The sequence below is a fragment of the Aspergillus puulaauensis genome, chromosome 6, assembly GCF_016861865.1.
Source record: "Aspergillus puulaauensis MK2 DNA, chromosome 6, nearly complete sequence".
In the NCBI taxonomy this organism is placed as follows: Eukaryota; Fungi; Ascomycota; class Eurotiomycetes; order Eurotiales; family Aspergillaceae; genus Aspergillus; species Aspergillus puulaauensis.
In genome coordinates this window covers 2689271-2714141 of record NC_054862.1, presented here as the reverse complement: position 1 = coordinate 2714141, position 24871 = coordinate 2689271, and the positions used below count along the sequence as shown (strand labels likewise).

The following is a 24871-nucleotide window of genomic DNA, read 5'->3' as shown; positions in this document are numbered from 1 at the left end:
GGAAGGACCTCGGCGGAACAGTGCCACCTCGCGTCATTTATCGAAGAATCCATGGAAATGCCCTGCCAACACCAAACAGGATGATGCGACCCTGTCGTCCTTCCCCAGATGCTCAACATCGGCGTCTCGCAGGGGCTGTTGTCACCACCGGTGCTCTCGTCAAAGTCTCCTACCAGGGACGACCTCCTGGCGGACAGACGATCTGGATCCGCCAGCCGATGTTGAGGGAGTTCAGGCCACCTTATTTAGGAGAATCAGGGGGGTAAGGAACCCGAGCGCATATTGTGTTGAATCATGCAATTTTAGATTTTGTAGCCAGACGGCATGAACAGGCTTAGACGGCTACGGTGAGGCTTTTCGGGCTACGTCTAGTTTTACCATTCGTTACAGGCGCCAGGTTGCTGCTTCTTGGTAGCGGCACTCAGAGGTTCGACGAGAGACGAGGATACGCATAGCCAGAATTATCTCAGATTCACTAGCCGGTTGTTGACTTCATTGTCCGGATGTACGCACTTTTAGTTAACGCAATGGCTTCGAACAGACTGAATCCTGCAGTAATGTCTCAATGACTCCCCTGGCCTTAGCCACGTCAGGACTTTCACCTTCCCAGTATCTCAATCTCGTCAAACACATCTGGGAAGCCGCCGTGATTCCTAGTTCCTCGTCTGTGGTAGACGGGGGGTAGATCTTCGACATGAGTCCGCTTTTCTGCACGGCTATAAGAACAATTGCCCAAGAGGTCGCCGCTCTGCATTCAAACCAGCTCCCATGGTGTCGATGTTTCATCACTTGGGGATTGTTGAGGCGCATTGAGTCGAGACCGCAGGCCATGGCCTTGCGGATAATTGGATCGACAATGTCGTCGATTTCAGGGACCCGGTCATGGTTGTGAATCGCGTAGTAGAAGAACGGTCGGTAGAGGAGATGGAGCATGAACGAATATCGTGCCTCGGTGAGACGCCTCAGTTCATCGACCTCATTATCGGGGATTCCTTCATACCGTATTGGCTCTGGGAGGGAGAGCTTCCTGTGAGTATAGGTGAGCGACTTTCAGGATTTCGTTGTTGGAATAATGCCAGCCTTCTTACCAGTTCTGAAGCTCAACTTCGATATTTCCTACTATAGCCACCATACTGCGTATATCTGAATGATCCCAGCTGCCGTTGTCGTCGTAGTAGAAGAATCGCAGAATTCTGTTCTCGATACGTCGGAGAGCAATCTCACTCAGGTAATAGAACCATGATTGCTCTTCATCTTGGTCATACGTAGACCCTGGCAAATGTGTAAGCAACACGATCCCACAAACAAGACTGGTAAAGTTCACATACCACGTCGAGAGGCTCGTGGACTTGAAGGGGTGGGCGGCGATGGAAACATATATGGGTCCCCCAAGGCAGAAAGATGGGATTCAGGGATATTCAACTCGACGCGAAACTCACTGTTTGACGACGGGGAAGGTTAGCCCGTGATCAGCAGGATCATTGGAGTCCACTGACCATTCTGATTTGAAGCATGTCCAGTAGATACTTTGTTCGAGGTGACCATCAGAACTGCTGGAAAGGTGACGATCCCCGCCTCGAGTGTTCTCATATGCAGCCTGCCCTCTGAGATATATTGCATAGGTAGATGAGGCCTGTCGGAACCGTTCCCAGGCCTGTAGTGGCTGCAGCAGGTACATTAGGTAGATCCCGGAGAGCAGATGGCATTGGCAAGCAATGATACTGCTTTTTAGCAGCCCCAGTCTCTTACAGGCTGCGTGATAGTATGCCTGGGAGACTATCCGGGAATGCTTTGAGGCTTCTTGTGACGTTTCATGTCCCGAATGTGATACCTCTGCCGTGAGAGTGAGCGGGCTAGCTATCGCACCCAAGGCGCACGCCAGAAGCTACAGCAGTCAGTACCAACTTTAGTGACAGCTGTTTATAAAGAAATGCATGGATTGGCGTACCACTAAGGCTGTAGGTGCATCCCAACCAACCCCATTCTCCACAATGCCCTTTGTATAGCGTTGCATCGATGGTATGTCGAGGATCGGGTTCTTGGTATGGACGCAGCAAAAAAACCGGTCAATAAGTTCTGGGATTTCAGTTTCATCAACGAAATGCTTGTAGGGCTTGTCGTACGGCGGACCCTCGTCCGGAGATTCAACTGACTGCTGGGAAGCCAAGTAATCTTTGATGAATAGCTCCTTCGCGAGATGGCCGACAGCATACCGACCACCAAAAATCGGCCACAAAAGTACCGAGTCAGCTGATGAGAAGGAAGAGGGTCTTTGCCAGTCCCTATCCTGCGCCACATTTAGGTGACCATAAGCTGTTGTTGATGGCGAGGGCCCTTCGGGACGTGCGTTAGTGGGCGCCGGCAAAAGTTCTGTCGCGGCGTTTGATGGATCACATAGGCTTGGAATTGACAACGTGCTAAGTGGAGTATTGGCGTGGCTGTTAATGTTCTCCAGGATCTGATTGAGCTTGTCCAGGATCAGAAGGCTCGCGGGGTCGAACCTGGACGGTGCGTATCAGCAGCCAGTTTGGAATGATGCGATCGGGAGGAATATACGATGAATGATCAGACCGCGTGTCATATGAGCACATTCCCCCCGTCCTGGAGCACCCTGAACACACAGGGCGTTGATTATCGCATTTGACCTTTCGTGCTCTACAATTCTCGCATGCCGTCACAGCGCGCTTCCGGGGGTAAGCTGCTGCCCGCCGGCTGATACGATTTCCGTTCATTGCAGCGGTTGATCAATTGTTCAGCACAATATCAGTGACGATGGATGACTGACAGCGGAATTTCGGGAATGAAGTTGTTGCAGGTACGTGCAGAATGAGGAGATGGTGGAGTTGCGCGGGGAGTTTCGGGCGCCCCCTACTCCCTAAATTCAGCTTGATTACAGGGGGATTCCCGGTTTATTCGGCCCGAGGGCTAGGCGCGGGGAACCCCAGTTTATCACACCGGACAATGCTGCAAGTCACAGACTATGCTGACAAGATTACTGTAGCTTGCGCATTGCCTTAGTTTACAGTGCATCGTAGATGGCAACTTTGAAATACCTACTACAATGAATTGCTTCTAAGGAGGTTAACCATGGTCCAGCTGTCTGACTGTTTAAAGAGGGTATAGGTAAATCCCCCCTTCGAATATCATAAACACTGTAGCGTGTGCATCACCAGGCCTAATCGATCCTGAACACTTAAGCATCTGATTGTTGACGACGGAGCTTGACCAGTCCGCCATCCCCTCCAACCCTCCCAAACGGGATTTCACCTCCAAACTTAGCCCCGAGTAGACGAATCTTTGGCGACATCTGGAGTAGTAGCATGATCATCCAGGCCCTCATCATGCACAACGTCCACTCCTAGATCCCCTTTATCCAGCTGATCCCCAACAGCCCCCTTACCGGTCCCATAAACCGCCGCATCCGGCCCATCAAAAACAACCGCCATTTCTTCCAACGTGTGGCCCTTTGTTTCAGGATAGAAGAACCAGACCGTCAGGATAGCCACGCAAAGGACAGCATCAAACACGATGTAATATCTCCAGCTAGATGCCGTCAGCAGACTAAACCCATCTTCCTGATCACGCGCTACATGGGGAGAATAGAGGGGGTACGCACGCGATAGCATCCAGCGCAATCGGGTTGATGAAAACATTTAGTACCACGGATGCTTGGGTACATAGTTGTGTCGCGGCTATTCCCCTGGATCGGAATGTGTATGGCCAGATTTCGGCGGGGTAGGCGACGAGGAGGGGGGTGCTGTTGGTATTTAGTTAACAACGAGGCACGTTGGGTAGGGGCTACAGAGGTGAGGTACTCACTAGGCAATGTCGTAGAAAGCGTAGAAGATGAAGATAAACGGGATGACGGCCGTTCCGACTGGCGCAGCGTCGCTTCTCGCATAGACTCCTGAGAGCGCGGTAATGCAGATGTAGCTGATGACCATCCCCCCGTTGGATATGAGGAAGAGCTTGCGGCGGCCCAGACGATCAACAGAGAATGCAGCGCCGACGGCGAAAACTAGGTTCCAGATCTATTTAATGGCTATTAGGCATCCTTTTCTGGACTGGATCTCGGGTTGGACGAGGTCAATACACACCTGCATACACCCATTGAGGAGAGTCTGGTGATCCAAAGACCGAATCCCCGCCGCCTCGAGCATCATAACGAAATAGTAAGATACGACGTTCACGCCGTTCCACTGGGCGAGGAACCCGAGCGAGACAGTGATGAACATGCGGTGGCGGTTTCCCTTTGTCTGGATGAGGCTGTTCCACGAGGTTGTTGCCGCCACTTCCTTCTCGCTCTGGAGCGTGGACACGATCTCTTGGATTTCGAAGTTGATAACGTCGTCTCGGATACCCCCTCCATGATGCTTGACCAGGGTGTCGGTGGCTTTATCGAGTCGATCTTCGGCGACGTGCCAGCGCGGGCTCTCGGGGGCTAGTATTGCACCTGGTAACGAGAACACGGGGATTGCGATTTGCAGCAGGACGGGGGTTTTCCAACTCCAGTCTGTGCTGTAGTGTCGTGTTGCTGGATAATGCCATTCTTAGCCCTGGGGACTTTAAAATCAGACTTGGGAGTGTCATACCGAAGGTGACCCACGCCGCAATCAAGCTTCCGATATACCACCCGCACATGTACAAGGCCGTGGCAATTGCTCGGTGGGAGGGATACGCAGTTTCAGCGATCAAGAGCGGAGTAGAGTTGCCATAAAGCTGACCAGCGAAACCGATCAGTATTCTTCCAGCAATGAAGGCAGCGGGGTTCGGCGCCACCGTCTGCAAGATCACGCTGACAACCAGGAAGACATATCCTAGATAGATGCCGGATTTCCTACCCCATTTCTGAGACACCCATGCAGAAGGCCAGGCCATGATAACACCACCTAACGACGTACAGGCGTTCATGAATCCCAGCCAGGCTCCAGTTGGGTGCCCCATGAAATCCTGCCAGAGTGGTAGAGCCTGGAGACCGTTCATCAATGCTCCGTCGTAGCCATTCGAGGAGGAAAAGAGAATGAAGCTGAAGATGTAGAAGTTCAACTTCAGCAGATGGGGCTTCTTCCACCATGCCTTGCCATCTTGCGGCAGGACATTGGATACATTGCCAACGGGTGATACCACGTCCGGCTCGCCATTCTGTTGTAGGTTTGGAGTCATTGGTATTGTCATGATTGTAGTCGACACAGAAATGCGAGAGACGCGGGTGAGGAAAGAAGTAGTAACAAACCGGCATACCTTGCGGGGAAATGGCACTTTAAATCGAATTGGCAAGGTCGAATGGGATAGACAAAAGTTACAGTCCGTGACAAGGGGCTCACGCCACGATCACTGCCAATGCTAGAGCTCTCTCTCAAACGACCGGTTGGTGCTTGGTGGCGTTTTACCCCGAATATCAGAGCGCGACCTGGGGTAATGGGCCGGGGAGAAGGAGTCTGGGCGATCCCCAACGTATACCCCGGGGTAATCATTGGCTAAACCCGCCCTCGCGGAGTTTCGGACGTAAACAAACTGGAGCCAAGTCCCGTCCAGCAATAGCGGGCGTAAGGGGCAGTGACGCATCCCACCGCTCGACCTATATCCACCAATCCCTACTGACTCGAGATTGCATCTCCACGGTAGTGGCCAGGCATACCGGAAACTCGGCCCTAGGCCCGACCAGCCATTGCGCCAACTGCATAGCGGCGGACTGGCACAGCGGACTGGTAGGAGGTGTCCGTCCAGACTTGTTATGAGAGAGGGTGAGTATCACCGCATAATGAAGACTCGCGTGGGACTAATGCAGTGCTTCAGATACCACGTCGAGGGTATTCTCTATTCATTCCTGGTCCAAGGTCTAAATCTCAGCATCAAAGAGAAGATCAGATTCAACATTCGATATGACTAGGTAGTAAAGGTCTATTTCCATGCCACAGTCACACCCCGCTCATGAGACTCCCTCGCCAGCTCAATAATCCTAAGCACATCCCTTGAATCACTGGCCTTGACGGCCAGCTCCGCTTTCCCGTTAATGGCGTTGGCAACATCCTCATAAACACCCATCCACCGTCCTCTAATTGTCGGATATCGCCCAACGTATCTCTGGGAGTCTTTATCGTAGCTCTGGATATCGCTATCAAACTCCTCATACGTAGTTAGAATGCCGCGAAGACTATCAGGCTCAGACCCGAATTCTGTATTGAGAGGCTTGAGACCCTCTGCGATTTGCTCCTCCTGTGGACATGTACTCCGTTGTTGATGCTTGATGTACGATCCCTTCTTACCCCGGATCCAGAACTTGAGTTGCTGCGCCATCGGCGAGACTACTGTTGTCTTTACTGTGACGAGCAGGTTCTTCTGTGCGCCGTCGTATTGGAGGACGATGGTGAACGAGTCCTCGACCTCGCTTTTGATGTCGCGATAGACGCGGTAGAAAGCTGTTATTGATGCAGGGCATCCGAAGAGTAGATATGCTTGATGGATGCTGTGAGTTCCTGCAAGAATATATTTGTCAGGATAGGTTAGGTATCTCTGGAAGCCCAATACGACCGTACCTAGACCAAAAGTCATCCCAGCTCCAGGGGTGTAGTCCTTGTCGGACATGTAGCGCAGCCATACAGGCCTGTCAAAGTCGTAGTGGATCTCCGCCTCAGTGATCTCGCCAAACGCCTTCTTCTTGACCAGTTCCTTGACTGTCTGGAAGTCGCCATCCTAGAACCACAGCCCCATTAGCAACTGACGGCAGCGGGGGGAGGGGGGTCAATGTGAATCTCACATAGCTTCTGTTCTGGAAACAGGTTACGATCAGTCCTTTCTGGTTCGCAATGGCAATGACTTTATCGGCTTCGGAGGAGGAGTTTGCGAACGGTTTGTCGACAATCACTAGGACCATATTAACACGAATCTCCAGAAACCGAAAGATAACATACCATGTTTTCCCGCTTTCAACGCCAGCTCCCCAAAATGAGCATGGGTATCGGCATGTGTTGCAACGACGACAAACGCTACCTCCTCGTCCGCGAAGAAATCCTCTGCTGTTCTGTAGTGTTTTATTCTTGGGAAATCAACAGTACAGTGTGAGCCCTTCTTCGCGGAGGCGGGGTCTGTAGGGGCCTCAGCCCGCTGAAATATAGCCACGACTTCGTAGTCCGGGATGGCTTGGAGGAACGGGAGATGGAAGCTTTTGGCGGCGTTGCCGTAGCCCACGATTCCGACTTTGATGGTGGCCATTGTATTTCAAGTCTAGTAAATGGTAGATAGTCAAGAGATGAGAGTCAAGAGACGAGTCTAATAATGAAGTCTGCTCTTTTTGATATCGACCCCGCCTCTGGATGCCAGTTTAGGGCTATCTTGCCATGACGCCTTTAGCCTTGTCGACCGACACTCCCCGAGCGCCTGCATGGAAATCCCTGTGGCGCTTTGCGGGTCTTTAGCGTCCGGGTAATCTTCGGCCTCTCTGATGCTTATCTTCGGCAGATCGTGGGATGCTAGGTCAGCGTACCTATCAGGCCCCGCATGCCAGGGGATAAATCCCAATAGCCGCCCAAATCTCGGCGGATTTCCATCACACTCCAACCCATACAACATCATGAGTTCTCAGCCTGGACTTCGTCGGCGAGACTGGACAGCAGGCCATGGACTGCGAAAGGTTCTTGATGCCACAACGAACGCGTCCGAGCCAAAGCCAATTGCTCATCCCCCAACCGATGTGAGCAATCTCACTTCATACAGACGAGCCCACCAAACTGACAAGCCTAGCCAGCAGCCATAAAAGAAACCTGCGACTCCTTCACATTCGCCTCGTTTACGGAAGAAGATGCCTGGGAACTCGGCCACCTCCTCTACGCGCGCCTCCTCCCATTTACACCAAAGGAGTCTTGCTTGATTTCAATAACGCTCGCCGGCACCGGCCAAGTCGTCTTCCAAGCCGTCTGCGGCCCGAATACAATGAAGGACAACGAGAACTGGGTAGCTCGGAAGCGCAATGTGGTGCTGCGGTGGTCGGGAAGTACGTGGTACTGGAACCGGGTATTTGACGGTGGAGATGAGGATAAGTTTCGCCAGCTTTTTAGTATGAGTATGGAGGAATCGACCCGGTATGCTATTCATGGTGGGGGCGTGCCGATTCGCGTGGAGGGCGTTGCTGGGATTGTTGCGGTCGTTTGTGTTTCTGGGTTGAAGCAGGAGGAGGATCATGGGGTTATTGTGGAGGTTATTAATGATAACTGGTGTTAGACTCGTGCCATAGATAAATGGTCCCTATGTCAGGTTATACATGTTGTCTTTATTGACTACTTCCCGGTTCTGATCCCCAAGCTGCACAAATAATGTGTTGACACGTGAGGTGATGGGTGCTGGTATTGATGTGTCGTCCACTTTGGTGGTCGCTTCGGGGACCGGGATTGGCAACAAGGATATCCTTGATATACTGAGGTATTTGAGATGAGGTAAACCCGAAGGGGAAGAGGCAGCACGGCGGATCGAAGGCAGAGAGGTAGATATTGACATAGACAAGTATTGGGGTATCGGCACGGGGAGTTCCGGATTTAAGAAAAGTGGGTAGACTCTAGCGGATGGTGAGCTTGGGTAGATAGACATAATACTGTCTGTTCCATGTTATTATCCGTTAGACAGATACTTCCATCTACTCTTGTCCTTCTCCTACAGAATTAACACTCAACTTCGGCACAAACATCAACTCTGGCCTTTTCTAGTGGTAATCGAAGATGACTGAACGAACAAAGGAAATCCGTACAATCCGATGGGGAATTCTAGGTATAACCCTTCAAGGCCATCGCTCTCACAAGTCTAATTATTCACCAGCCACCGGCTGGATTTCATCAATGTTCGTCGGTGACCTCCTCGCCGAGCGAGCAGACGCACCAGTAAACCACATCGTCACTGCTCTGGGAACATCCTCGCAGAACAAGGGCGTTGCCTTTGTCGAAAAGGTCTGGAAGGACAGCCCATCACCGCGTCCACGCATCTACGATAACTATGAATCCGTCTACGCGGACCCTAATGTTGACGTGGTCTATATCGGAACACCGCACTCGTTGCATAGACCGAACTGTCTCGCTGCTATAGCCGCGGGCAAGCATGTTCTCTGTGAGAAGCCGTTCGCAATTAACGAGTTGGAAGCGCAGGATATTGTTGATGCCGCGAAGAAGAAGGGTGTTTATATCATGGAGGGTCAGTCCCACCACCCAACAAAAGACATTCCGCTAACCTGTCAATACCGAGATGCAGCCGTGTGGACGCGTTTCTTCCCGCTGGTGAAATCCCTCCAAGACCACCTCCAGGTGCACAGGTCCATCGGCCAAGTACAGCGGTTTTTCATCGACTTTGCAACTAAGATGCCCCTCGCAGACCTCCCGGCGGACTCCCGTCTCAAGGACCCTTCCCTTGGAGCAGGAGCTCTCCTTGACATTGGCATCTATGCACTAATGTACGCCTCGCTAGTCATGGCGCCTGGAAACCTAGGGAATGACCATCCCACGCCGAAAGTCCTCTCCATGTTGAACGTCGCCGAGGGAATTGACGACAGAGACGTCATTATCCTCGATTATGCCGCCGACAAGGAAGCTGGTCTTGAAAGACGAACGGCAATCTGCACAACAACACTTAACTTCAAGGGCTCGGAGACCTTCGCGCGCGTTGAGGGCTCCGAGGGTACGATCACGATATCCGGGATCAGCCCAAGCTGTCCAGGGAAATTCACTATTGTGAAGACCGCGTCGAGCCCAGACAAGAAGCCAGCAGAGGAGCTCTTCGAGTTCAAAACTCCTCCCGGGACATTTGGGTTCATTTATGAGGCAGATGCTGTCGCGTTGGATATTGCAGCTGGGAGGACGGGTAGTGATGTTATGCCGCTAGATGAGACTTTGAGGATGATGAGGCTTATGGACGGGATTCGGAAGGAAAATGGCCTTATTTACACCCAGGACTCGATTTGAGGTGCTTGATGCAATTTGCTGTATCCCTGCTGCTGCCATACAGCCTCAGCAAATCAGTCAAGTACCCCCCTTATCCACTGCTCCAAACCCTCCAACGTTCAAAGTAATTAAATTAGCCTCAGCCCGTTCTCAACTGAAATCCTAAGCCGGATTTCACAAAATAGCTTTAGACATACCTGAAAACATCCTAATACACTAGATTCGCAGGATTTGCAATTACTCGGGTTGGCCAGAGTAAGTTTGTATAAGATACAAGACGTTTTTCTGTCTACACAGGAGCATCTTACCTCACTCAAAACGACCAATCGATCCCCAAACCCATGGTTACACGCTAGAGAGACAGAATTGGCTGGAGGCTGATACCTGGCATATTCAGAAAATCAATAACAACACAAACACGATGGGTTACCTTGATAAAATCGGTGTTGATCCCAATGGCAACAGAATATGCATATCTGATGCCGAGAACAAATATGACCGGTTTCCAGAAGACACAAAGCTACGCCTACGTGATCTTATGATGGGCATAGGGACAACGCAACATGGCAAAACCTCCGGCGATCTGCGGAGTATCCTTGTTCAAAATACTGTGGATGAGGATATACAGAAAGGTCGGGAGGAGGTATACACCATCATGGAGGAGTCCGACAAATCTAAAACAATAACCATCAGAGCTGATAGTTCTAAGAAGGAAAAGTACGCACATCGTATACTCACACATCAGTTTGCTTTTGGCCATGGGTGCGTCACATGCTGGAGTACAAGGGTCTCAAGGGTAAGAAAATCAAAGAGTTTGTGTTGGCGCGACTACCACATAAGAGCCTGCAGTTTGATATTATGATAGACTAGATCATCTAGTTATCTTCCAGGTACAAAGAAGAGGGCAGTTCCATATGGACTAAATCAGAGGAGCGTCGAAGGAATGTTGCAGTGTAATAAGCCCTAGCTATAAAGGAAAAGTCTAGCTTAATAATATCTGATTACGTCATACCTGCAAAAGGTTTCTCGACCTTGGGTTCCTCATAAGGCAGGCAACACCCGTCATGATGTTATATAGGTGGTCATTTTTGGCTTCATTTTCAGGGGTCCTCGCATTCTGTGCGTAAAATCTGAGCTTGGTATTTTTCGATACGTACAGTACGCTGCCGATACCCGAGTTACAGGTACCAGCGTAACTTCCCCTCTATAACTCGTGTCAGACTGTATACTTAAATCTCACTCTCCCTCACACACTCTCTCTCTCTCTTCCTCAAATAATAACACACCCTGTCGTATACTTTGCTAATCAAAATGACCGAAAAAACCTTCCGCGAATACACCACCGACCAGGGCAAAGAATACGCCCAGAGCCGACTAGACTACCACCCCAAGCTCTACGACACCGTCATCAACCACCACAAATCCACCGGCGGGCAGCTCAACGCCCTGCTCGACGTCGGCTGCGGCCCTGGCAACGTCGCCGCAGCTCTCAGCAAGCATTTCACGCAAACAACCGGCCTCGATCCATCCGAGGGCATGATCAAGACCGCGCGAGCCATCTCTAGCAACAATGGCGCAATCCGCTTCGAGGTCTCCACAGCCGAAGATCTAGGCAGCAGCAGCAGCGGACTTTCCCCGCCCATTGCCGACGCCTCAATCGACCTGCTCACAGCCGCAACAGCCGCGCACTGGTTCGACATGCCCTCCTTCTGGCGCGCCGCAGCCCGAGTCGTAAAGCCCGGCGGGTCTGTCGCGATCTGGGGCAGTGGGAATCTGCGCGTTGACGCTGGCACGCCGAATGGGGAGGCGATCCAGGCGCGCATTGACGCGTTCGAGGAAGAATTGTCGCCGTATTTCCTGCCTGGGAATTGGCTTACGAGGGGACTGTATAGGGATTTGGGGTTGCCGTGGAGTGTGGAGCCTGCGGTGGAGGGGTTTGAGGAGGGGGCGTTTTGGAGGAAGGATTACGAGAATACGGAGGAGTTTTTGGCTGTGGGGGCGCCGAAGGTGGATCTTGTGGCGTTTGAGAGGATGTTGGGGACGATGAGTCCTGTTACGAGGTGGAGGGAGGATCATCCTGGGGCTGAGGGGACGGAGGAGGATATTGTGAGGAGGTTCAGGAGGGATATTGAGCGGCTGTTGAGGGAGAGTGGGGTGGAGGATGGCCAGGAGAGGCTGAAGGGGTCTGCGCAGGGGTTTTTGCTTGTTGTGAAGAGGAAATAGATTTGATATCAGGAGCAGTAGCTTCTAGAATACAGTTATTTTCACGAATGGCCCCCATTGAAATATGGGATCCTCGTCATCCCCTCTTTCCGTCCCTCGTATCGACGAAATAAGACGCCACTTATACGGAGTATCCAGTCGGAGTATGGACTGGTGAATGTTACAGGTCTCTGCTATTTGGTATGTTTAGTTCTATGTCCTTGAAATACCAAAGTTACCCTGAAAAGCATAGTATCAAGCTCCACGAACCAAAGCGACCGAATCGTCCATGGACACTCGGGACAGACAATCTTTACGCCAAACCGCAACAAGAACTGTATTCGGCACATTCTGTGAGTCGGTCCGACAGAACAATGTTTATAGACGGTAATCGGCCATGGCATATACCGATGCAAGGCGCCGGGTGGGTGTTGGCTCCCTGGTCTGGCCTTAGCCAGTCAAACCTGGAAGACCTGGCATTAAGCTAATCAGCTATCCTAGGCGTAATTATCGCATGCGTAGCTGCAGATCAGACTTATTATTTCTTGATCGCTTGCTGCGCAATGTTCCGTACGCTAGAAATGAACCCGGTTATGGCTTGTATATGGGCAGCCTGGTCGATTTCGGATATCTGCCGCAGAAAAACACGTTCCGTGGTATGTTCTGCTACGACAAGAAGGTGTGCATCATCCGCCGCGGTAGAAGCGTTTGGATCCGCCAGTAGATTGCAAAATAGTGTAAGGACCGCTGACATGGGGTAGAAGAGGAGAGACCTGGGGGGTTGATTTAGACAACAACAACAAGCGCATGATGCAAGGGATTCACTTACCAGAAGCTTCCCGTGCTTATAGAGTTTTCGGCATCCCTCAGGAAACATAGTAAAGAGCGACTCGCTTCAACAGACAGCGTTAGGCTGGATTTCAGGCCATCCATCATCCCTGGAGATGAGCAGGCGGAACGCCACGACTCGCACCGACTCCCTGCTAAGTGAACTATATTGATGCAAAAGTAGTAGTTCAAGTGTACGAGAACAAGATACATGGTCATTGTATTCGGATGCTTATGGGCATCCTTTCCGTAGGAAAGCGTTGGTCTCAGCTCGGACGGTATTGAAAGCCGCCACCGTTCAATTTCATCGTCCAATTCTCGGATTAGGCGGATGATTTCGGCATCGCTCTTTTGCATCCCCTGGTACGAATAAAGCGCGGTGAATATCCGGGATTTGATCAAACTCAGGTGTAGTTCGATGGGGAATAATGGACCCTCGACAGCGTTCAGTGGCGCAAAATAGGTCATTCGCGAGAAAAGATCTTTAGTATAGTCAACTGGCAGCTGGAGGTTGCAGTCTTCATCCCGCAGGCAGTGGCTCTGTCCTGTACGTAACGAAATATCTTTGTCCAGGGCATAGCAGATCCAGAAGAGGTTACGGAGATGCTTCCTAATTCGTATATCATCTGAATCACTGCTGGGAATGCCGACCTCTTGGGCGGGGTCTCCCATAGTATGGACGCCCACGGCAATGATAGAACGTGAAGAGATGGAAGCATAGTGGGTGGCATTCTGCAGTTCACCTGTCATGACACCTAGCACGGCCTATAATGTTAGACCACATTAGTAAATTGGCTTTCACTCTAGCCTTACTTTAGCTCCTACAGAAACAATGGCACATACCAGAATGACGGTGGCCTGTAAGGCATCTAAATTAAACCCTTCGCATATGATAGACGGTAATAGTCGTTGGGTTTCGAGAATGTAATCATCTCTCGGGACGTTTGGGGGCGTTGGAGCAGTGCATTGGGCTCTAGGATAATCCACTCCTGAGACGAGACCAAGGAGGGCAAATATACATGCCCTCGAGCTGTGGTGAGCACCACTCTCGGAGGCCAGATACGCAGTGTCTATTGTCTGGGAAAATAGCGACGAATCAATCACGGGGAATAGTGCATGTATCGCGGACGACCAGTAGGCATCCAAGTAGCGGCTCAGGACTGGTCTCGGTGGAAGCTCAAGGCGTCTCGTTGAGGTCCGACGAGCACCGATGGCTAGGTTGTGAGATGGCTTTGCCTTTTCCCATGGTGCATAGTGGGCGGTTGGGAAAGGCACCGTAGTTCCTGTTCTGGACTGGATCCATTGGATACCCTCGGGCACCAACGTTGGTGTTGATCCCCGGTCGGGGCTTATATTGCCAATCTTCCATCCTGCAAAATGGATAATCCTAGGAGATGGTAGCAGCTGTATCGGGCCAAGGAACTGGCTCGGGCTAGCGGACTGACGAGCTGTATCCGCCTGTTTCTCCGCTGGTGGTAGGTCGTCTGGTGGACATAGTCAGAGAGAATATCATTCTAACCGTGACAAAAGCTTACCCCCCAATCTAGACTCCGCGCGGAGCTGGTCAATGTGACGAATGCGATCGATCAAGTTTCGCCTTTTCCCAGCAGAGCTTTAGGATGCTGTTAGCAACAATGCATGAAATGCAAAGATGATAGTGATACGTACGCCTTCTTGCGGACAGTCCCATCAGAACGATGACGGTCGTACGTGCAATCCACTTGGCGATGATAACACCAGTTACACCGGGGTTTAGTGCTATCGCATTTAATCTAGTGGCTGGGTCAGCGTTCAATTGGTGTCCATTGAAGCATGCAGCAGGCCTACCTTGCGGTGGAAGCACGCGTCACAGGCGGTCGATCGCCGCGAGCCTGGTTCGCGCCCAGGGACTGGAGATTGCATGGTAATCTAGCAGTGACATTTCATTTGACAAATACCGCAACATTTAAACTCAGATCGATCAATCAATGGATCACTGGATCCTCGGCCGTGGAGTGTAGCTTGAACAGAACTCGTGGCTTCAATTAACGCGCCGATTACCTAATCACCTCCAATCCTCCCAACACAGGGGGGTTTTAAATAAGTAGTGAGTGATGCAAACGTTTATTCTATGCTCAGCGTCTATTTATTCAAAGGCAACTTGTCGCATACAGAAATTGTTGGTTGTAGATGGAAAACCGTGAGGTTGTGGGTGGTGGACATGCAGCGGATATATATATCCCCTACTAAATCTAATCAATGAACAGGAATTCCTCGTCACGTAACGAGCAAGATATATAGATGTAATTAAAATTACACTTTACTGATATAATCGAAGCCTCCATCAAATTGATTCAATTACCCAGCTGCACCTTTGCTGATACCTGGGCAAGCAGAAGAGACCGTAAGGCGACTAAAACAGGTAAGGCGACTAAAACGGAGTTGAAGACAAAATCTACGTTCTTACGGATACTTTCTGGAGTATAAGTTATCGGCAACGGTACGGCCATTCCCAGATACTTGGGTGGCAGCTGGTAATTTGTAGTCAGACTCGTTCCAGAAGGGTTGGCCGTACTGTACGGTGCAGGGCCGGGCTCAAAGAAACCTATACGGAAACATAATCAGCTGCAGGCGGGTACTCTGTAGTTGTTCAAATTGCAGTCGGATTGTAAGACATTAGGATCAGACTACCCACGATCCTCAATTACACCATCTTCAGAGCCTGCGAGAGTGCCATCTTCTCTGGCTTGACGCGATCACGGACGGATCGAGTTTTGCACGAGTTTCCTGCATTGATGGCCATTGGCCATATTTTAGGCTCACGACTTGTTCGTCTCATAGGTTATTTTGCATCCATCGGGTTGTCGAGGCAAAGTCATGAGCTGACCTTGATTGTACGTCGTAGGTCCATAGGGACTGCTGGCGGCCTGCCCCATCTTGTGCTAAGACGACAAGGAAGTTGGCATCGGAGACCTCCTAGAAAGTATACATACTTTCTGGGCCTTTCAGTATACAACAAGCTGATCGTAACGGTGGTCGCCACATGGGATAGCGCTTGTCGCCGGCGACCGCGAAGATGATATTTGGTGCTGCGCGCACCTCTCCGGCGTGAGATCTCATTTGTATCGTGCTACTCCAGAGTATATCGCAAATAACAAATAAGTCAGATACGGTAGGATGGGATTAATGCAAGGGATGGACGACCCCCACAGGATCCGGGGAACTGGAGGGTGTGCGATCGGTCATATCCATTCGCTGTTTCAGCTTTGATTGATCCGTATCTGTAGTTGTAAGTTCGCGCTAACAATGAATCTGGCTTGGCTCGTGAGATATAACAGAGTGCTGATAAGGCTGGATTTGGAAACTGGGAATTGTGCGCCGGCATTCGCCGCTAGCACGGTCCTGCGATCGGCGGTTGAAGTGACCTTCCCCTCATTTCTGAAAGTATCTGACGTAGAGAGTGTAGGAAGGTGATGTTTGTGGCGAAAGTACTCACGACCTCGGCCGAGCATCTGGGGTCGTGCACCGGCGGCGGAAGAGTCGGATCGCACAGAAACGGTGGGAATTCAAGAACAACGCGTGGAATGCAGTTGTGTAACACAAGGGGTGTCCGACTAAGTCGGTGAGAGACCCGAAGCCGCGACAAAAGGCACAATTTGCCAGGCGTAAGACGATTTGTCGAGCTGATAAGCACGACTGATAGCGGACATCGAGGTTTCGAATATTCCAACAGTGGCCGGGGAGGTCCGCTGCATGGTAAAGTCTGACATCTGACTCGCAGGAACAAGACTTCGTTCCGTGGGTTAGCTCGGCAAGTGCTACCCTGATAGCCTATCGCAGACGGTCCCACTGAGGGTCCGAAAGATAACGGGAATGAAGTTTTTTACGCCTCCAGGAATAAAATAAAATCTCCTACGCGCCGGTCGTGTGAGCTTCTTGTCAGTCGCTTCGTGCAGGCACCGTGTCCTCGTTTCGCCGCAAATCTGCGAACAGCCCTTCTGCAGTGATCTCTTTTGCATATCCTGTCTATTTTCCAGATATCATGGGTGTCGCCGAGTGGACTAGCCGCACCAATTCGGCCGTGGCTCGCAGCCCGGTCGGGAAGTGGTTTCGCCTGGAGGGGTCCGGCCATGTATGTCTCTGAGCGCGCGTTGAGCTTGCCTTGCTTTAGACAGGCATGCTTGTGTTTCTCCCATGTGGGAAGGAATGGTCTTTGCTCACTAATCTCGCCATATCAGCCCCGCGAGCGAAAAGGCGCGTATTTCTTCACGGAACTGCGTGCGGGCCTTGCAACATTCTTTGCAATGGCATACATCATTTCGGTCAATGCAAATATCACGAGGTATGCAGTAGCGGTGATCCCATAGGTGGTCGCAATGGGTTGAGCACGAGAGGGGCTAACAATATATGCTTCTAGTGATACGGGAGCGACGTGTGTGTGCCCAGCCGAAGATCTCGAAACCCGCTGCAACAACAACACCGAGTATCTTCTCTGCAAACAAGAAGTCAACCGTGACATCGTGACCGCAACCGCAGCTATCGCTGCCATCGCCAGTTTCTTCCTTGGTCTTCTTGCCAACCTACCGGTAGCCCTTGCCCCCGGCATGGGTCTCAATGCATACTTTGCGTATACCGTCGTGGGACACCATGGAAGCGGCTTGATTCCGTACAGCCTCGCAGTGACTGCAGTGTTCGTCGAAGGCTGGATCTTCCTCGGGTTGACTATGTTGGGTATTCGTCAGTGGCTTGCCCGTGCTATTCCGGCATCCATCAAGCTGGCAACTGGTGCTGGTATCGGATTGTATCTGACCCTAATCGGCCTGAGTTATAGTGCTGGGCTTGGTGTCGTCCAAGGTGGCCAGGACAGTCCAATTCAGTTGGCGGGTTGTTCGTCTGATGATTTTGGCTCAGACGGGTTATGTCCATCACATGCTAAGATGAGAAACCCGACGATGTGGATTGGCATCTTTTGCGGCGGTATCTTCACGGTTTTCTTGATGATGTACCGAGTTAAGGGTGCAGTCATTGCTGGTATTCTTTTGGTCTCTATCATCTCCTGGCCGCGCACAACGCCAGTCACCTACTTCCCCCACACCCTGGAAGGAGACAGCATGTTTGACTTCTTCAAGAAGGTGGTTACCTTCCATCCGATCCAGCACACGTTAGTGGCCCAGGATTGGAACATCTCGAGCAACGGGGGCCAGTTTGGCCTTGCCTTGATCACATTCCTATACGTTGACATCCTCGACGCAACGGGTACCTTGTATTCGATGGCGAAGTTTGCTGGAGCGATGGATGAGCGCACTCAGGATTTCGAAGGCAGTGCCATGGCTTATGTAGGTTCTCCGCTAACAGCCGTGTCATTGGAATAGCACTAACGCATATTTTAGACGGTTGACGCAATTTGCATCTCGATCGGGTCTCTATTTGGCTCCCCGCCAGTGACGGCATTCGTCGAGAGTGGTGCTGGTATCTCGGAAGGTGGTAAAACTGGATTGACGTCGTGCATGACGGGGATCTGCTTCTTCATCGCTGTTTTCTTTGCACCGATCTTCGCGTCGATCCCGCCGTGGGCCACTGGCAGCACTCTAGTCATTGTTGGCTCAATGATGATGCACGCGACACTCGAGATCAACTGGCGGTATCTGGGAGACGCGATTCCCGCGTTCCTCACGATCGCGGTTATGCCCTTCACTTACAGTATCGCGGACGGCCTCATTGCCGGTATCATCAGCTATATCCTGATCAACGGCGGTGTCTGGGTTATCGCTAAGTGCACAAGAGGGCGGATTGTTCCACCGAACCGCGAGGACGACCATGAGGCGTGGACCTGGAAGATTCCTGGAGGGTTCTTCCCGCCATGGCTTATTCGTGCAGCTCACGGAAAGAAGGACTTCTGGCGAGCAGATGACGAGGCTAGCCAGTTGGACCTTGGCGTTATGCCGCCGAATGGGTCAATGTCATCAGGGTCGCCGGAGCAAGTCGCGGAGAAGGCAGTTGGGAAGTATTAAGATTAATATAGAATTCCGTCACGTTTCAGAATGTGACCGAAGCATGTACAGAGTAATTATTGAGCGAGATTTGCAATTTTTTTTTATTCCAATTAGTCGTACGAATTTCAAGCAGCAGCCCTTGGGGGCGCAGTGTTTATCAATGATCAGATCTTCCAGACTCGGTGGAATGCGAAGAGTGCAGATCGACGACTATTGACGGTGCTGGCAGTGCTATTGGCGCGGAGTAAACGGGGCAATGAATCAGAATTCGACGAAGGATAAATAAGGCCCGTGAGTGAGCCTGTGATAGACGGATGGAAGGAAGAAGATGGTGGGAGAGAAATAGAATGGAAATCAGTTCCGGCGGGCAGACCAATCGCAGCCTCGCAGCCTCAGGCACGACGGCAATCAGGAGAACTGGAGCCAAATTTCTCACTGCGATCGCAAGGAAAAGACACGTCAGTTCCCCCTTGACTCACGACAAGCTGAGTGTACTGGGCCCGTCGCAAGTACATCCTGACAGCCAGACACGTCTGTCGATTGGTCACATCCAGCAGCGTGATCGGTCGCATTCAGCTTTGAGTTGGGCTCCGGGCATTCTTCTGGAATACAGGCCCTCGGGATCTCGCAAGGGTTGCTTTTGCCTTCGCGCCGAATCTCCGGTTTATTGTATCGCCCACTCGCCCTCTTCTGCCCAAGGATGGAGTGAACCAGAATGACCGCCAGCTCCAAGTCCCGTCGCCTGCCCTCCGCGGCCCCCGACTCCGCCGCAAGTGACGCACAGAAACGCAGAAAGAACGTTGGCACCGCATGTTCCGCTTGCAAAGCTCGCAAGCTCAAGGTACATGAGCTCCGACTTTCCGTCGGGTTGCTTAGGCTTTGAAGTAATGCGCTAATATTGTGTTGTCGATAGTGTACCGGAGCGCCTCCCTGCGCTAACTGCCTTAAAAGCGGCATCGAATGTACCCTCGACGAAACCGCCGATAGACGCCGACGGGGAGTCTTGAAACGCAAGATTGATAAGTTGGAGGACCAGGAGGATTTGCTGGGTCGCCTGCTCGAGTTTTTCCGGGAAGGCAATAATCGTTGCACGATTCCCCTTTTGAACCTCATCCGCAGCCATGCCTCACCATCCGAGATCCGTTTCTATATCGAACACCAATTGCCACGATCGAAACGTACGCAGACTCCGGAGTTATTGGAAGTGTGCAGGGAAATCGAACAGCGCCAGTCTTCCGAGCCGCTGCGCAAGCGTCGCATCCTTGATACTGCTCCTAATGGATCCCACGATACCCCACGATTGTCCGTCCCCGCGCAGCCTTGGACCTCAATCGTCGCCGACGATGACCTCGTGTCCCGATTGATATTTTTATGGTTTACCTGGGTTCACCCGTTTTGCAACTTCATTGACCGCGATCTCTTCACCCAGGACATGAAGTCTGGATCGCTGTCAGCATCATACTGCTCCCCGTTCTTGGTGAACATGATACTTTCCGACGCATGTGTACGTTATATTGAATGATTATGTTTTTTGGTTTGGGAACTCACGGTCTTGGTAGGCTTACTCGGAGTACTCTGCGTCCGGGCTCCCAGACGACCTAACCGCCAAACGCATCGAGTTTTACGAGGAGGCCAAACGACTACTTGATAAGGAAGAGGGCCGCATCAGCTTGCCGACGGTCCAGGGCTTAGGAGTATTATGGATGTGGTAAGAGATATTTCCCAGGTCAACACCTCGTAAGCTGATCGTTCTAGCGCATCTATAACCGGCCGTGACCGGCAGGCGTGGATTAAGGGTGCGCAGCTTGCATATTCACTCCGCGAGCTATCCCAAGTGTCCTGTAATCTCCCACCAGAGGCCGACCGGGATGCAACCGCCCTGCCCACGATTGTTAACAACACTAACTGGGGATTGTTCAACCTCGCCATGTAAGTTCAGACCCTTTCGTACTATTACGGTTAGGCACAGACTAATTCGTCAGGGTTCACGCTCTATTTGCGAGGAAACGCCCTATCGTTGGACCACCCGCCCATTCTCCCTCTGCCAGCAACCAATGCGACCACGATATGTGGTATTCATATCCAAACAAATCAGCTGGTGTGGAGTCACACACATCCTGCCTATTCACGGCGGTATGTAATTTAAGCCGAATCGCCTATAAGCTCGGAAGATTTCTGTTCTCCCAAAACAAACCATCTTCGGAGCGTCTCGATATAACAAATGGGGAACTTGACGCACTACGGGATTTAAACGAGTGGGCTGACCGACTACCGGAGTGCCTAAAAGAAAGCATTGCCGATCTCCCTCATGTTCTCTCTTTGCAGTAAGTCATTTTATTCTGATGGGGCCAGAACAATTCGCTAACTCCGCTAGCATGTACAACCACGCTATCTTGACTGTAGTCTACGGATTTCTAAGAGCTCGTCCCTTATACCTGCCGAATCCATCAGCTTTGAGCCCCACTGTCCGTGACGCACTCATGGCTCCTGCACGTGCCTGGGCCACAAGTCTTTCGTCGGCTCGCAATATTGCCCATTTGACGCTTGTCCATCGCGCATATTGGGGATCCGATCGCATGCCGGGGGCCACCGTGCACTGTATTATGGCTGCCCTGTTTGCTCTACTTGACAACGTGGATGACCCGGCTAACCGTGATGCATTCATTTCACTCACGGCGGCGGCCGCCGCGTTTTCGCGTCAGTGGGAAAGTCCTAACACCCTGCTGCGCAATATCCAGAACATTGCACGGCAGCGGGACGTCACCCTCCCTCCGGAAACATGCGCTTTCTTCTTGGATCCAGACCAGCCTTCGGGGAACAGCACTCCCATCAAAGCCGAAACCCCCTGAGGGTACAGCCATTTCATGATACCCATGCGGCCATCGTTATGATTTCAGCAGCATATTGGAGTTTCGTTTGGTATCCGGTCTACGTACATGAATATACGGCCCTGGATTGTAACTTATTGATTGCATAGCGTCATTACGTTTTCATTACTCATATATAGTCATCAATATCCATTCACATCCTTTCCCTTTGAACCCCTGTTATATATCCTCCACGCCACTCACACCGTCTCTTTCCGCTGAATCTCGTTCAACCTCGTGGCTGTAAGTATACGCTGTCGCAAGCTGAAATTTTCCATTTTAATGTCGGCCGTCGCATCGTGATCGTCCGACTTGGTGCTTTCCGCCCTCTTTTGGCGCATCTTCTGCGCCCAGCCAACATACGTATCCCACCAGTGCCAAACTCCCCAAATCCCCAGAGTCAGCAGTGTCAGGGGGATCGTAACAGCCCAGTACATCCAGAACTCATCGGCCGTGAGCCAAGTATTACCGGGGTCGGCCTGGAAGCTGAAGAAGTTGGTTCCGAACAGGCCCTGTGTTATATTGTCAGCACTTGAGCAGATATCCGCACGTGATGAGCACACTTACAGACACAAACGTCCCAGGCAGATACACCATACTCACAAACGCGACCGTCGTCATCATGTTGCTGTCGGATCGCGCGTCTCGTCCGAAGTCTTGCGATACCAGGTTGAATGCCTGTCTGTGTTAGCCGATTCTCAAGTCTGCCTCTGAGGCGGAGCTAGTGTACGCACCAGGTTGATCTCGTTCTGGTGCCTATCGTTCAGAGACTTCGATCGCGTCTTGAGTGAGTGTGCCCTCTTTTCCTCGTGCATGATCCGTCGACGTGCATCCAACCAGGTCCCGATGTTGGCGCGGATGTTGCCTTCGTCTTCGTGCCGCCAGTGGATCAGTTCCTTGGCCATCACTTGCAGTGTATGCTCGGCGACTTCGATCGTTTCCTGGTAGTGGAAGAGGTGGCGTGCGATGTCGTGCAGAAGGGGGAACATCTTCCTTTCATGCTCTTTTTCGGCCTTGGTTTTCTTCCTTTTCTCTTTCTTCTCTTTTGATCGTGCCTATATTACCTCGCAGAAGGACTCAGTCAGCAATCCATGAACAAATGAACGAATGGATGGTTTTGGACATACCTTTTCGTGGTTCCGCACCAGGTCTCTCAACAACCAAAACGCATCGTTATACTGTTCGAGGATTATCCGGGCGAACGCAGCGTGCAAGGAGAACGGATTACACCTGCGCTCGGCCGCCGTCGGGAGTTTATTCATGAAGACGTCCTGTTGGTCTGGTTTGAAACCAAAGATGTGGATAATTTGCCTGCCGGTTTCTGCATTCCACTGGACGTGGATGGTTGGCTGTTTCCAGCTATAGTCTGCGGCTGTTTTGACTTCTTTCACTTTGAAACATGACCAAGATACTAATGCAATGTTAGATACGACGAACACGACGGGTAAAGAAACAGACGTGCGCGAACCTTCTGGCCATACTCGGGATTGTGAGCATCCATAATGGCAGTCGAACGACCCGTTGATATCGGCGTCTAGCACTGGCCGGAATTCTTCTTGGAATCGGAGCTTGAAGGATTTGTCCTGGTCATCGATGTCGCTCCTTACGAAGCTATTCGATCAATGTTAGCGCGGCAATTTTGATGGGTAGGTGGACAGCCGTACATGATGAAGTTGGCGCTTTTCTCTTTCTATGCGGCGGAAAAAGGTCAGCATTTTCAATCATGTCCGTCGTGCAGAGGTCGATAGTATGTACCTCCACGATACTCGTTTCACTCCCACAATTCGTCCACGCGTCGATGTCGCCTACTTGCCAGTTAACCGATAGCTCAAAATGCGGATGCGAACGTCGAGGCCGGACCAACGTCCTGGTATATCTGAACCCAAGGCGGGGTCCTTTCTACAGCGCGATCCATTGCGGCGACGCTATATTGGCAACGTGGGCTTGAATGGCGTTGTCCACGAGGCAGATATCTTTAAAAAAAATTCGCGCGACGACAATGGGCTTGTGCCTGTTAGGTATAACAACAGTCCACACCGCTGCCCCAGGAGAGCCGAAAGCTGTCCAACGTCGGACGTCAGAACGAGGCTGGGCGCGATCTCGCTTTTTGGCCCTTGCGAGCTGGAGCCGCAGCAGCTGGGCGCTAACATGGTGCGGTCTGCGACGCTTGGGTGGATTGATTGGCGGAGAACGGCGAGGCAGATCGCCCCGTTGCACGAGAGCCACAGCTTGTCCGCCATTCTGCGGGTTGGGGAACAAGCTGCCGATCGGTCAGAAAAACAAATTATTGATTGGCTTGGAGGTGCCCGTTTAGTGAGCGGGTGGACAGATGCGCGGCTTTGCGACTTTGGACAGCGAAGGTGAGTCTGGGACTGGAAATGGCTCGGACCGTGATGGGCGGGATCGCGAGGCTGTACAGCTGCCGATCGCCATTCGCCTACGAAGGAGACCTCACCAGGCATAATTCTGGGCACGGCTGCCTATTGAAAGTCGGAGTAGCAATTTACTCGATGAACATCGTGGCTGTGCTGGGTAACGACGGTGGGAGGCAACATGCTACGTAGCCAAAGGACTTAAGGGTAATCCATCGTAGAATGATGAAAGAGCCGTCAAAAATACTGGTTCAAAGGTTCTGGATGATTTGCGCTGTGGCGTGCTAACTATATTTGACAAGCTTTCCTGTTATTCGATAATCCGACTTTATAAAAAATTATTCTTTCGTAAAATCTTTTCCTTGATCTTCTCATCCTTTACGGCTACTAGGATATCTTACAACAGTCTATTCATCGTTATCAATCGCGCGAGCATGAACTCAAGAGACGTAATAAGATGCGTTCTTGGTTAGCACCGCCAACTTTACAAGGATTCTGGAACAAGATGATAAAAGAAAATGGATGAATCTGCATTTCCGCCTTGGATTGCCTGTGGTGGATGTATCTCAATCTGTTTATAAACTTTGAAGCCCTAAGTGCCAAGGTCCCGGAGACCCTCGCCCCCCATGATGGCTTCAATTACAGTCATTCATATGACTCAAAGATCCTTGCTCTCGTTGGTTCACTAATCTCGCTTGACAGCTTTTTGGAAT

At 51.4% G+C, this 24871-nt stretch overlaps 11 protein-coding genes across 11 annotated transcripts; 6 read left to right on the top strand and 5 right to left on the bottom strand.

Moving 5' to 3' along the window:
- Window positions 1–519: 519 nt before the first annotated feature.
- On the bottom strand, window positions 520–2732 carry APUU_61063S (uncharacterized protein; the record flags this gene model as incomplete). The annotated part of the gene is made up of 6 exons (XM_041694363.1): window positions 520–1027; window positions 1089–1272; window positions 1329–1438; window positions 1497–1885; window positions 1949–2501; window positions 2557–2732. The coding sequence occupies 6 exons, from the start codon at window positions 2730–2732 to the stop codon at window positions 520–522; spliced, it is 1920 nt and encodes a 639-aa protein (XP_041560201.1).
- Window positions 2733–3275: 543 nt separating this feature from the next.
- Window positions 3276–5175, bottom strand: APUU_61062S (uncharacterized protein; the record flags this gene model as incomplete). Its single annotated transcript, XM_041694362.1, has 5 exons — window positions 3276–3543; window positions 3617–3757; window positions 3820–4031; window positions 4098–4534; window positions 4593–5175. The coding sequence occupies 5 exons, from the start codon at window positions 5173–5175 to the stop codon at window positions 3276–3278; spliced, it is 1641 nt and encodes a 546-aa protein (XP_041560200.1).
- A 726-nt stretch (window positions 5176–5901) lies between these two features.
- On the bottom strand, window positions 5902–7212 carry APUU_61061S (uncharacterized protein; the record flags this gene model as incomplete). The annotated part of the gene is made up of 4 exons (XM_041694361.1): window positions 5902–6476; window positions 6537–6693; window positions 6758–6864; window positions 6912–7212. The coding sequence occupies 4 exons, from the start codon at window positions 7210–7212 to the stop codon at window positions 5902–5904; spliced, it is 1140 nt and encodes a 379-aa protein (XP_041560199.1).
- Window positions 7213–7570: 358 nt separating this feature from the next.
- APUU_61060A (uncharacterized protein) lies at window positions 7571–8217 on the top strand (the record flags this gene model as incomplete). The annotated part of the gene is made up of 2 exons (XM_041694360.1): window positions 7571–7690; window positions 7741–8217. 2 exons carry the CDS (start codon window positions 7571–7573, stop codon window positions 8215–8217), a joined length of 597 nt encoding a protein of 198 aa, XP_041560198.1.
- A 491-nt stretch (window positions 8218–8708) lies between these two features.
- On the top strand, window positions 8709–9938 carry APUU_61059A (Gfo/Idh/MocA family protein; the record flags this gene model as incomplete). The annotated part of the gene is made up of 3 exons (XM_041694359.1): window positions 8709–8757; window positions 8806–9174; window positions 9232–9938. The coding sequence occupies 3 exons, from the start codon at window positions 8709–8711 to the stop codon at window positions 9936–9938; spliced, it is 1125 nt and encodes a 374-aa protein (XP_041560197.1).
- A 400-nt stretch (window positions 9939–10338) lies between these two features.
- APUU_61058A (uncharacterized protein) lies at window positions 10339–10717 on the top strand (the record flags this gene model as incomplete). The annotated part of the gene is made up of 2 exons (XM_041694358.1): window positions 10339–10634; window positions 10663–10717. 2 exons carry the CDS (start codon window positions 10339–10341, stop codon window positions 10715–10717), a joined length of 351 nt encoding a protein of 116 aa, XP_041560196.1.
- A 511-nt stretch (window positions 10718–11228) lies between these two features.
- APUU_61057A (putative S-adenosylmethionine-dependent methyltransferase) lies at window positions 11229–12140 on the top strand (the record flags this gene model as incomplete). The annotated part of the gene is made up of 1 exon (XM_041694356.1): window positions 11229–12140. The coding sequence occupies one exon, from the start codon at window positions 11229–11231 to the stop codon at window positions 12138–12140; it is 912 nt and encodes a 303-aa protein (XP_041560195.1).
- A 517-nt stretch (window positions 12141–12657) lies between these two features.
- On the bottom strand, window positions 12658–14849 carry APUU_61056S (uncharacterized protein; the record flags this gene model as incomplete). The annotated part of the gene is made up of 6 exons (XM_041694355.1): window positions 12658–12892; window positions 12949–13712; window positions 13791–14431; window positions 14483–14559; window positions 14616–14719; window positions 14775–14849. 6 exons carry the CDS (start codon window positions 14847–14849, stop codon window positions 12658–12660), a joined length of 1896 nt encoding a protein of 631 aa, XP_041560194.1.
- Window positions 14850–16968: 2119 nt separating this feature from the next.
- On the top strand, window positions 16969–18937 carry APUU_61055A (NCS2 family permease; the record flags this gene model as incomplete). The annotated part of the gene is made up of 4 exons (XM_041694354.1): window positions 16969–17058; window positions 17165–17268; window positions 17344–18262; window positions 18317–18937. 4 exons carry the CDS (start codon window positions 16969–16971, stop codon window positions 18935–18937), a joined length of 1734 nt encoding a protein of 577 aa, XP_041560193.1.
- A 697-nt stretch (window positions 18938–19634) lies between these two features.
- APUU_61054A (putative C6 transcription factor) lies at window positions 19635–21768 on the top strand (the record flags this gene model as incomplete). Its single annotated transcript, XM_041694353.1, has 6 exons — window positions 19635–19760; window positions 19833–20423; window positions 20479–20627; window positions 20675–20848; window positions 20902–21243; window positions 21294–21768. 6 exons carry the CDS (start codon window positions 19635–19637, stop codon window positions 21766–21768), a joined length of 1857 nt encoding a protein of 618 aa, XP_041560192.1.
- A 218-nt stretch (window positions 21769–21986) lies between these two features.
- APUU_61053S (uncharacterized protein) lies at window positions 21987–23701 on the bottom strand (the record flags this gene model as incomplete). Its single annotated transcript, XM_041694352.1, has 8 exons — window positions 21987–22298; window positions 22354–22464; window positions 22521–22841; window positions 22914–23197; window positions 23255–23397; window positions 23451–23476; window positions 23542–23591; window positions 23647–23701. 8 exons carry the CDS (start codon window positions 23699–23701, stop codon window positions 21987–21989), a joined length of 1302 nt encoding a protein of 433 aa, XP_041560191.1.
- Between the last annotated feature and the right edge of the window lie 1170 nt (window positions 23702–24871).